The 12,814-nt window shown below is 43.9% G+C and overlaps 1 protein-coding gene across 4 annotated transcripts in view; it reads left to right on the top strand.

Annotated features, from left to right (window-relative positions):
* The window catches only part of nlgn2a (neuroligin 2a), a 243,817-nt gene that overhangs the window by 220,128 nt on the left and 10,875 nt on the right, over nucleotides 1–12,814 (top strand). For all 4 annotated transcript variants that reach the window (XM_076881939.1, XM_076881938.1, XM_076881937.1 and 1 more), the window contains 2 exons: nucleotides 6,752–6,937; nucleotides 11,506–11,771. In XM_076881939.1, the coding sequence (XP_076738054.1) occupies nucleotides 6,752–6,937; nucleotides 11,506–11,771 (452 nt within the window). The remainder of the gene's footprint in view (nucleotides 1–6,751; nucleotides 6,938–11,505; nucleotides 11,772–12,814) is intronic.

Here is a 12,814-nt window from a genome sequence, read left to right as displayed (position 1 = left end):
CACACCTCCACTCTATAAAGACTCTTGTTAAAGAAGAAGAGTGAAATAGATACTGGTCTTTCTCTCATCCCTGTGGACACACACACACACACCTGGCAATCTATCATCTCACTTCCTCTCACTGTGTTTGTCCCTTTGTGACTCATTCTGTCTCTGTCAGCCACTTCTCCTTTGCTGCCATCCTCCCTCAGAGTATGACCGAGTGTGTGTGTGTGTGCACGTGTGTGTGTTCGTCTGTATCCCTCTGACACACTTGGACTGGCCTGTGACAAAAACAAGAGCAATCACACCCCTTCATGCTTAACATACACATACACAAATACACACACACAGAAGCCCGCATGGGCAGATTGAAGGCTACGAGAAACGCTTGTGTGCATATGGTCGTGCTCTGCTGGGAGCTGGCCTGGTTTCTCTCTCACCAGTGTCAGGACTTCAGATGCTAGCAGCTCCAGCTCCAAACCCAACCCTGAAAGGAAAAGAGTCAGAACCACAAGGGACGCGGCAGATGAAAGAATGAATGACATAAGAGTGAATGCAGGAGCGTCCACGAGGAGAGAGACAGAGTGCAAAAAAGGTGATGCATATTCAACTATTAATGATTCAAATACGAAACACGGAAAGTTGGATTCTTGAAAAAAAAATGTCCTGGTTTATTTGCTGACACCTTTGAGTATTTGAGGTAACAGCATGTGTGCACGTTATTGTTCTTACCTCTTACCTGACCTTCATACGGCTGCGCAGTTGCCACTAGGAGAATTCATTTATTTGGAATGACAGGTGAGATGCTGTGAAATGAGGGTGTACAGTTCTTCAGCATCACAAATCAGCATTTCACTCACTGTCCTTCACATATTTTCTGTTAAAATGTCTGTCAGAATACAGCCGTTAATATGAGTGAAGGTTGGTTAGGCTAATAGGAGTTTCCTGCAGTATCACACAGAAAGTCAATTCAGTTTCATTGAAAAAATTACCAAAGCAGTCAACTCAAGCCACTACGAAACCCCAACAATCAGATGATCCCCTATGAGCAAGCTCTTGGCAACAGTGGGAAAGAAAAACAGGAAGAAGCCTCCAGCAGAACCAGGCTTAGGGAGGGGCGGGGCCATCCGCTGCGACCAGATGAGTGTGATGTTCACATGTCTGCACTGCATGTAATATTTTGTGCTCTACTGGACATCCATCAGCTGTCAGACACAGACTGAAGAACCATCTCCGACCCTGCCTGCTCCCTATTAGCTTCTGATGGAAAACTTCATTCCTGCATCCAAACATGTGCATTTTTCTTCCGCTGCCTGTCCTCATGACTATAGTCATGAGGACAGGCAGCGGGAGATAACACATACCCTGAGACAGAGCAGGTTTTATAAAACCTGCTCTTGCTCTTTATTATGTGCTGTGAGATTACAAATATCAATCGGTGCTTGTTGTTAATAGAGCTCTACCTTGTCGCGTCTGCTCGTTTGCAACTCGCTAATTTGTACTGCTCTCGGTTCTTTGTGTTGATCATTATTGAAATGAACCTGCTGCTTCTGTGTTCACAGATTGGTGTTTTGTTTAGGAGTTTTTTTAGTATCACCCATCAGCTTTTTTTCTTTTTTTCTTGGTTACTGCAGTGCCACGCTAATCTGACCCACTCAGTAAATCTAGCTCTCTGCTAACAAATAAATTCCACTTCCTGTTTCAGCACCATGTTAAAAGTTACCCCATGTTTGCTGAATGATTTCAGGGGGCGGTTTAGCAGCGATAGCAGTACCTCAGTACAGATCTGTGTTAAAAGGTTCCACACTGAGGCCGATGCCAGTGACAGTAAACTATCAGTAAAGCCGGATCATAAACCAATCAGCAACTGAGACAACGAAAACCTGTTAACATGTAAAGTTTTTCACACACTACTTTGGTAACCTCAAAAATAGGTTGATATAAATCTCCCCACTTCACTTGGCTGCAGTTATTTTACCCGTTATTGCTACAAGTTGCTGAATTTCAGTTTGGGTTTGGGTCACCTCACAGCCACTAGTGTCCTTCTGCGTGGATTTTTGTTAAGAGATGAAGAGTTAAAATGAATGATAACGATGTGATGTTCTGCTGGGAAGCATCAGGATCAGTTGCTTTTCCCCTCGTGCCCGACATCACCGGAGACCCCCACAGGTCCCGTTTTTCGCCCTGTTGAATCAGAGCTGTGTTGATGGACCTACACGGTATCAGACGGGTGTAATGCTGGGCCCGATCGATCCATGCATACAGTGATTTTTGTGAGCCCTCATGCATCAGTGGTTTTTCGACTCCAGCCCAGAAACCGCAGACTCCGGCAGAGAGGTAATTACTGAATATAGTAGCATTGATTGGCAGCGTGACAAAATAGGGTTTGATTGATTCAAAGCTTTATAACTTAAAAACGAGAGGCCGCTGTTTTATTTTACATCACCATTAACACGCCGCTGTTTGTTTTCTCAACAATCAAACGTGACTGTTACAGAAAAGGAGGATTTGGGCGATAAGAAGGAGAGGATAAATACAAAATAAAGCGTTAGGAAGGCCGCGAATTGAACTCCCTGCTTCTAATGTTAAGCAGGTAACCCTCTCATTTGGTGTGTTGTTCTGCTCAGGAAAGGACTGGCATCAAACACATCTCAGCACACACACACTCACATATACAGGGGTCCTGCCCAGTAAGAGGGCATAAAATCTGAATAATTTCACAGATAATTTGGTTGTCACAGGCTGGCAATAGCAATAACAACTTTAGATAGAGAGCCAGCACAAAAGGGAAGTAGAGAGAAGAGCGGAGCGAATCACCCTTAGCCAATCGCTGTGTCTAAGCCAAAGTGGTGTTTGTGGGAGGATTAAAAAAAAAAGAGCTCCTTTTTAAGCCTGTCGAAGAAAATGAGGGGAATCGCTCTCATTTCCCCTTTTCTCCTGCTTCCAAATCGTTCCTCCTCTCCTTGCATCACTCAGCGTGACCCTTTGAAAAATCGCAAAACGTTTAACGTGGCGGCGGGATGATCGCGCGCTCCAGCTTCGGCGATGGTGGCATAAAATATGGGGTGCTGTAATTGGAATTATGCACTTAGAAACAGTTTGGGGATGTGCAGTCTATCCAGCACACAGGTGGCTTTCATCACCTCGGAAAGAAGCAGGCAGCGGTGCGCGTGTGTGGGTGTGCGCGGCCACATATTGAAATTGTGTGTCCTATACATTATTCAGATGCTTCGAGCCACCACATCTGTTCATTTCTCTGAGCGACACGCACACACACACCTGATGAACAATAATTACTCTGCTGCCTGGCACCCGCGTCACCCTCTAACATTGGCTTTGTGCGGCATGTAGTTTGTGAGGAGTGCTGTTTGTCACCTGTACGCACAGATCATAATGACAGAAATAGCTGCGCACAAACAACAAACTTGTGCAGGATAGATGCACCACAGTTTGCCGTGCATGTGCTCACAATTCCCGAAGAGGTGCGTGCACACTTTGGAGTCTGTGGAGCGTTTCGGAGGGGTGCTTACAGTACGTACTCGCTTGATCCCTGTGTCTTTGCGCGCTTACATGTGTGTGTTGTGTGCGGCCTGTGTTTTTGGGAGAGGAGAGAGAGATAAAGAGAAAAGGAGGCAGTCTTTTCTGTGGCGTCAGCCTTTGATCAGTGTCCCTCTGTGTACGTGTGTGTGTATGTGAACCAACCCCTGGTGTCTTGGAGGCAGATGAAACACTGTGCCTCTATCCGGGGCTCACAGAACACCCACTATCCTCCTCGCCTTTTCCTTTACTCTCATCTCTGCCTCGCTCTACCCCTCCCTCATCGCCCCCCCCCCCCCAACCACTGTTCGTTACCACAGCCATTTTAAAGGCTATTCATGCGGCGCCGCGCCTTTCATCTTGCATTGCTGCGTTTTCACCAGCTCCTCGATTTCTTTTTTTTTTTTCCTCAAGCCTTTTATCAGATTAGAGCAGACGGGGGTAGATGGGGGGAGGACGGGTGAAGTGGCCTGCTGTTGTGCACTGTCTCTCTGTCAGATGGACGCAGCGTGGAGGTGCAGAGAAGACGGCGGCTTCGGCTGTTATGAAAGATAACACGAGGATCTGGGGTGTCTGCTGGCTCTGTGTGGCCCACTTCTCTGTTTTGCTGCTCCACCGGCACAGCCACTGTGATAATAGATGCTTCAAGAAGCTGCACAATAATGATTATTTCCCACCTTTGGACTTTGCTGCCAGAGCTTTCTCTTTTTCTTCTTTGTCCAAGAAACTGTGCTGACACAGAAATATTGCTATGCATTGCAGTAATTAGCCAAATTAATGACCTCATTAGCATAATTGGTTATGTTTAATATATCATGGTGATTACAGTAGGGCATTAGGCAGCTTATTTGCCTCTTGTTTGTGCTCGGCTTATTTAACGCACCCAAACATGCTGCTTATTTGTGAGTGTTTGTGGTGCTTTAAGAGCAGCACAAAAGCCGTAATGGAATGAGATGCTTCTCGAGACGCACTTTGATCTGTTTTGTTTTATGGATCGTAAAGGTGAACTGTAAAAATGAAAGAGAAAGTAGGAAAATATTGATTAATTATGTACTTGACGTAATTAGTTTGGTTACTGCCGTAAACTCTGTGCAGCATCGACAGCTCGTTTGTGGTGCAGTGCAATTAAAATGAAATATTCATGCACAAAAGGTGATCAGGTAACACCCCCCTCCCCTCCCCTCCCTCGCCCTGCAACAAACTTCATATTCCTCATCTCTCCATGAGCTGGATTCATGTGGACAGTAATGAGCTCACCACCTTTCTCGGAGCAGTAAACGCCCTCCCTCCTCAGCAGCAGCTCCGCCAGTGTGGGGGCTTCAGGGTTTATGGAAAGAAGTTTGATTATCCAGTTTTAATGCGTTCGTGTAGGTGCAGCAGGTTCGCTGGTGTGTAGTTAGACGAATATGCGAGTAAATTCCAATAACTTGTCTTCTTTTTACTGTAATTCTTTGGATGTTCTTGTGTTTAATAATTATTAACAGGTTTCTCTGTGATTTCTCAGTTATAGCCACTACATAGTCATGCCATAATATCAAGCATGTGTTTCTGTAGTATGTGATGGATATTTGGAGAAAATGCAGGTGGTCTTTCTTGTTTTTACCACAAGGTGGCAGCACATCCTCATGTGTAAGCCCTTAGTAAGTCCCCCTTACCCCCCTCTCACTTATATACCTAATAATTCCTGTTCAATTATAACATAATATATACAGTTCTTGGTTGTATTTTTAGTTTTTAATTTGGCTTGAGTTATTTGTCTTTATTTAGATTTTCCTTCCTTTATTCTTCCTCCACAGACAGATGATTAGACCCCATAAATACAGTCGGGCCTAGCTGTTTCACAGTGTAACCAGCGCTGAGCAGATTAAATGTGTAATAAATTAAGAAATGTTTATGTTGGTGTGCTGGCTCCCAAATTCCCGTTTATCTTGATAACACTACTGAGACACCCATAGCAGATAACGTACTGTATGTTTGTGTTAGAGCTGATCAGAGCAGCTACCAGCATACAAGTGTTCAGCTTCCACTGTAGCAGCTTAATTGATGACCTTTCCAGTGCACCTGTCTTTAATAAAGCTTTAATTAGAAGTCCCGTTAGGATCTCAGGGGCTGCCGGTTAATGGGTACTCAAATAGGAAAGATTTAGGTCTTTGGTGGAACAATCGAAGATACTTACCAGTAATCGTGAGAGGCAAATGTCGGCGAACGTCATAAAGGGCGAGGTATTATTCGGCTGCTCTGATAAACGGGACGGTCGTCTTACGGGGAAACTTCGGGAAGCGTCGGCTGCTTTATCGTTCCGCGGGGGGAATTTGATTTGAAAACAGCGTTCTGTGTCATTATGAGGTACAATGAAGAAATTAAACTCAATTATATCAGACAAAGCACCGAATGAATAATTAATGCGCTAACAGTGCTGCATGCATAGAGTGGAGGTGTTCGGGGTATGTATAGTTCACATTATGTATGCAAATTAGGCCCCTGCACAGCTCATGAGAGGATGCATGTAAGGAACTGTGAAGCTTTGGCTTTTCCAATCAGACCACATTCTCAGTTAATTCAGATCGCTCCCTTTGAGACATTTGCTCATTTCAGAGTCTTCATGGGTGTGATGGGATACACACAGCATGTGTTTTGAGTTGCTGGGGTACTTTAATTGAACTTGAATATTCATGCATTTTTCTGTGGCACCTGTGTCGCTTTTTTTTTCTGTCCTACAATCTTCTGCCTGTGAAGGTAAATGTTTCTGTTTGGTCTTCTTTCTATTTCGTATCATGTGAGATGATATTTGATCTGGTTATTTGTACGATTCAGGTCAGGGCCTCCTACGTTCCTCAGACACACGGCTGTCGTACTCTGAGTAGGTCTGTTCAGAAGTTGCTGCTCAATGACATTAGAGAGAGAAAACGTCATTAAGAGAGGGGCTGAAAAAGCACTTGCTTGTGCCACTCCCTTTGTTGTCTCTGTGCACCGGCTGTGACTCCTTGTTGATGACTGATGGTGCTGCACACTCGAGCGCTCTCGTTCTCTACAATCTTGCAGTTCCCTCCCAGAAGTGGAGCTACAGGCCAAAGTGGGAATCACTTTCCTGACAGATGCTAAATATTAAAGCTACACTTCCCAATAACATCTTGTCTTGTTCTCTCTTCATCCCCCTCCATCCTCCCCCCTCCTCTTCTGAAAACACTCCTTCACCTTTCTCCTCCCTCCATCTTTGTGTCCCACACATAAGGCTTCCTGAGCACCGGAGATCAGTCTGCTAAGGGGAACTATGGCCTGCTGGACCAGATTCAGGCTCTGCGTTGGCTCAACGAGAACATAGGCCACTTTGGCGGAGACCCGGAGAGGATCACCATCTTCGGCTCTGGAGCTGGGGCCTCTTGTGTCAACCTCCTCATCCTCTCGCATCACTCTGAGGGTAAATGTCATGTTTTATTCCTCGTACAGCACATATTTTTTTTAATATCTTTTCACCACCTTTGCTGCTTTTTCTTATTTAAACCAACATTAACTACCAGCTACCAGCTTGGATCCACCCTGTTAAATCAATGATCAGAGGGCCAGGTTAGCTTATTTCCAGCTCTGTATTTCATTCTTAGACTTTGGCGGAGATGCTTTACATGGATCAGAGATGTCTTATAGAGGACCAGAGTGCAGCTCCTCTGTTCATCCTCAGACTGAAACAGCCATTTCAGCTCTTATCCCCCTTTCTTTAAACCAACTTTCTTCTGATTGTCGTCTTATTATAAACAGAAGGTGTGAACAGCAGGAGGGCGGAGCTTCTTGGCTCATAGCTGTGTGCCTGAGATGACTGCATCAAGGATTTTTGCTGTCTCTGACATCACACAGAGCCATAAGAAGAAAAAACTCTCAAAAACCAACATCAGTTTCACGTATTTCGTTTACTCTGGGCTGGATCTGATAAGCTTAAAAATTTGTAGTTTTTTCCCGTCGTTTATTTCTTTTCACAGAGACAAAACTCTAAATGAACCAACATCCGTCGCTATAAATCACACCTTCAGTCTGCTTAGTGGCCAGATGTGTGCAGGCCAGGCGCAACAAAAAATGAAATAGAGGATGAAGGTGTTGTGCTCTGGACTAGTGAATAACATGGAGAGTTGTTTATCTGTGCAGTTTTATTCATTTACAGCAAACTGATGCAGTTTGTGTCCTCTGCACATCTGTGGTGCTCTGCTGCGTCACACAATGTGAAGCATGTCAGACTACGGAAAGATGTGTGGTTCAGCTAGAGACCGGGGAGGACCACGGGGAGGACCATGCCTCCTTTAACATACATTTCTCGACTAATATATTTTTGTCCTTTGCGTACATTCTGTCTGAATGACTAAAGTTTCTGTCCTCAGTCAGTCAGTTCAGCTCTCTTTAGTGAGCCATGTTTTATTTAATGTAAAATATGATTGTCACGTATAGAAGCACAGCGGATAGCTTCCAGCCCAGAAACAGTTAAGTCCTGTGATGTTCACTTGACACCTTTATCCCCAAAGGAAAACACTGCTTGTCCTTTGAACTGAACAATTTAAGCAGTCGTGTAGCTAATGTGCGAGCGGAGGTTTGATCCACGTTATGATATTCATTTCTTTGGAGGATAAATGGCGTGGGAGCTCCAGCATTACCCTGAATTACCTGCCTTTGGCATGCGCTCCTCTGTCCGCGCTTCACTGCTCTGCAGCAGGAAGTCTCTCTCTCCACTGAAAATCCAACATCTATCTGACCTCGTGCTCCCCATTACCAATAACAAACCCCGAGGGCTAAGTGTTAACACCGCACCGCCAAAAGACAGAGGCCGACAGACCAATCGACTTTGATCAGAACTGAGATCAGCGTGGCCGACGATCCGCAGCCAAACGGTCACGCGCTCGCCGCCTTTGATCATGCTGTTCTTGAAGCTGTCCTCCTCCAGTCGTGGCTCCTCTGTTCTCTCGGCTGCTCGAGGACTCTCCCTCAATATGTCTCCCCTCTCTTCATTTTCCGTCTCGCACACACAAACTGCAAAGGACAGAAACAGGAAAGAAATGGTGGGTGAGAAGAACAAGAGAGATTAGAGAGTGTGTTCACACAACCACGCATCTGTTTCAATTACTGCTCTGTGCGTGTGTGTGCGTGCGTGTCTGAAGCACCAAGCAGACGTCTGACTTGTCTCTAATTTTGACTCATTCTGTCGGCGTAGATGTGCCTTGAAAACAAATGTGTTGTCAAAGCTTGAATGAGCATCCGTGCGCTGCTGCTGTGTCACTGTATCTGTTTAACACAATGTCTGTAATTACCGCTGATGTCTGTTAACCCTTCACATTAACCCAGACCACCCCCAGACTTTCCTGTTGAGCACCCCTGTCTGATTGCATATACACAAATATAACCTATAAAGCCTGGTAACTTCACTTCTTTAACACTTTGGAGGGAAAAGTTTGTATTTTCTTTGTGTTGCTAAGTCATGGTGTGATTAGCATAAGTTAAAAGAGGTGAATAACTAGCCCGACATCCCGCAAAGTGACTAATATTAAATGGGTTATTGTAACTTACGTGCTTTCATTATTATTATTAGTTTTATTAATGGGAATACTTTATATAAAAATACACATTTTAATTATAAGTCCATATTAGTGTGTGTGAATGTGAGAGTGAATGAATAATGGAATTGTAAAGCACTTTGGGTGCCTTGAAAAGCGCTATATAAATCCAATCCATTATTATTATTGTTATTAGTTGCTTCTGGTCTCTTTATTAGTTATCATGAAAATATGTAATAACAGCTTACAATTCATGGCAATATTCCACAGCTCCATGACCATTAGTTCAGTTATCCTTTAAAAACCTTGTCATTACTGCATAACAACAGTAAATAACAGTTAAAGTATGAGTGCTATGACTGATGATTTTAAGTATTGATGTGTAAAGTCTGTTTGCTAGCATATCATTTTTCATGTTTATTTATATAGTTAACTTTTTAAGATTGTATGTTTCACAGCCCTGTCATGTGTTAGTCAGAGGTATTCTTTGTTCTCATTGGTGGATGTGGAATGTTTACCTCAGTACTCAGTACTTCTGTGACTACAAGTCATTGGTCGCTGGTTTCCATGACACCACTAGTTCCATGTGTACAGCCCTTTAACCCTCTCAGGCTCAAATTAAGTTTCTGTTGCTAATGCACAAAAGAATACCTGCAGTGGTACTTCTGAGTAAAAAAAAAACTCATAAAATGTGTGTGGGGTAATCAGGTTGTTAGCTTTTACAACGCCTGCCTTGAGAGGGTTAAAGGGTGGTGGTGCCATCCTGCAAGATTAATAACATGTAGTAAATGTGGGTGACTGACCACAAAACTACAGCTAACTCAGAACATATTCCCTGTTCTAAAGTCAAATCGTGCCCATGGCTAACAGGTTGCTCAGCAGTTATTAAACAGCAATAAGAAGGTTAGTGAGGAAACTCTAAATGGTCTTCTAGTTGCAGAATATGCAGACTTAGACGTTAATGCTTAATAAACATTGTGACTGATGAGGAGCCATTCTGTCGCTAACATGCTAATAAGCAGCTTGTCAGTTGTAGATTTATGTGCTTTAATGTAAAATGTTACCTTTTCTTCACATTTTCTTTCTCTGTGTGAATGAGCTCCAGAGATGTCTCTAATTATAGTGTCTAACTTGCTCTGCTTCTAGCATTAATGCTAATCCATAATGATTACGTTCCAGCTCCAACATGAGCTCAAATAAAAAAAAAAAAATCTAAAGCACAACCTTAAAAACCGAGGAATGCCGCTGTTTACCCCTTTTGTCTTGTTGCTGACAACCAGCCTCACCCCGTCCCTCACTGTCACCTGTCTGTCCTCATGCCTGCGCTTTCTCATCACCCCGTCGTCATCTTCCTCTTCATCAGCATCTAATGGCGTTACATCAGTCCACTAGACGCCACCTGTCTGTCATGCCTCCCCCCCCTTCTCCCCTCCACCAGGGTGCCAGGTAAGGAGTCTGTCATCCTCACACTTAATGGACACCAATCATGACAACAACACAGTGTCACAGATCAGGGCTGACATCAGAGGCTTACAGGACGGATAGCAGGACGTAGGGAGGGGGTTGTTAGTGATACTGATATGAAGGCTAGAGGGAGGCAGAGGACAGTAATCAGTATCCATCCACAGTTAAGAGGAGTGAGACAAGGACAGGATGAGAAACAGGAGACTATGCTGAAGAGGAGAAAGAGGGAATAAAATGCTTTGAAATGGAAAATACGAAAAAAGCAGCAGCCAAGTAGAGCAAGGTTTCAAGCAGCGAAGGCAAGAGGCACTAAAGGAGCGACAAAGAAACTGATTTTGAAGACGAATAAAATATACCCTCTCTGTCTGTCTCTCCTCCCCTCCTCGGCCTCTCTCGGTGCAGATATGTAGGTATAGCTGTTTCCAAGCTACTTCTTACTATAATTGATTTCCCAGGGAAAGAAGGCTCTGCAGCTCTGCTTAATAATTAACTGACCAATCTTCGGCCCAGGAGAAGGGAGAGAAAGAAAAAAGGGAGCCCGGGAGGAAACGAGAGAGAGCCAGGCGGCCCCCTTAATGAGCCACTTGAGTGGTTTAAACAGCACAGGACAGCCAGAACTAAAGGAGAGAGAGAGAAAAAGAGGGAGACAGAGAGGGGAAAATACATCCAAGAGAAGCTTGGAGGGGGGGGAAAGCAGCTCAAGAAAGGAAAAAATAGATCTTTTGACATCTCAGATGAGCTTTTTCCCAGTCCTGCCTCCACTTTTTGGAGCTAAAGCTCCATAACATGCTCCGTCAGTGATGCTCTGGGTCTGTAGTCCCATCCTGTGTCTACCAGCTTTTCTCTAGTAAGAAACGTGATGACGAAAAATTGTTAAACTGTATTTTTAATCAAGTTCTCTAGCAGAAAGAAAGTTATGTGATTTATACATCAGGCATCCTCCCTCTGCCCTGAACCTCACCAAAATGTCTTTCTTTCCCACGTCTTCTTTCAGGTCTGTTCCACAGGGCCATAGCGCAGAGTGGCACAGCCATCTCCAGCTGGTCCGTTAACTACCAACCCCTCAAGTACACCAAGATCCTGGCCCGGAAGGTGGGTTGCACCTACGCAGAGACGGCTGACCTGGTTGACTGCCTGAGGCGCAAGAACTTCAGAGAGCTGGTGGACCAAGACATCCAGCCGGCCCGCTATCACATCGCCTTTGGGCCTGTTGTGGACGGAGACGTAGTTCCTGATGATCCAGAGATTCTCATGCAGCAGGTGAGGGTCTGATAACAGCAGCCGCACATCTCTGTTGTGTTTTATTATCCAAGCAAAGTGGTGAGAACTCCTGGGATCAGCCGTGACGTGAAACCAAAATAACTGCAGAGAAAATAACTGCAGTGTTGGTGATGTACATGATCAGGGTGTTATACTTTAGACACACTGAGAAGTTTCTCTTGTGTTGCCATGAGTGTTCGCCAGAAGCCCAAAAAGCAAACAAATAAGACTTTATTAAAGAAAAGTATAAACACAAGTACACGCAAAGATGAGACACAACTATAGAGACAAAGAGCGATCTGACTGGGACAAGTAAAACTAACTGGGAGAGCAGTTTTCTTCCAACAATCGCTACCAAAATGAAACAGGAAGCAACAAGAGACAGTAGCAAATAAGCTAAATGTAGTCAGACCTGGAAAATGTTAAGCTGGAACAGAACCTTAAAGCAGCAAGATGTGATCCTGTAATTCAAAGCTGACAGAGAGTCGTCGAGGTTTTCAAAGAGCAGGTTTCTCTTCTCAGTTTGATTGAAATATTTTCATGTGACAAGAATAAAAAATTCTTCTTCTTCTTTATTCATCCATCCAGATGGTATTTTGGACCATCTTCTAAGTGAAAAACTGAAAAAGTTGATTTGTGTGTATTATTAGTGTAAGTAACCACTGCTGGTTGACCAGGATTTTAAATTACAAAAGAGATTCTTAAAAAGTTTTATTATTTGATTAAATAAATGCTACATTCTGAAGAGATTGCTGATGCAGTCAGTGTCATTAATGTGAAAGTCATTTTGGAGACGGGGGAAGTGTTTTATGTAAGGTGAAAAAAATCAAACAGGTGTGCAGAAAGCAGTAACGTGAAAATCACTACAGTGACATATTGTGTGTGAGAGGAAGAAGTGTGAGTTTTGCAGCTCTATGCATTAATCGACACTGCAGACTTGCAGACCTGCAGAACACGCAATATGATGAAGATCATGGCCTTAAGAGTCAGTCTTGGAATCCTTGAAAATGCTTGAAGTTTAATATTGTCTTTTCAAGGTTTGA

Source organism: Maylandia zebra, linkage group LG3 (genome assembly GCF_041146795.1).
Source record: "Maylandia zebra isolate NMK-2024a linkage group LG3, Mzebra_GT3a, whole genome shotgun sequence".
Lineage (NCBI taxonomy): Eukaryota > Metazoa > Chordata > Actinopteri > Cichliformes > Cichlidae > Maylandia > Maylandia zebra.
Note: the sequence above shows the minus strand (reverse complement) of the source record. Positions and strands in the feature narration are given on the sequence as shown.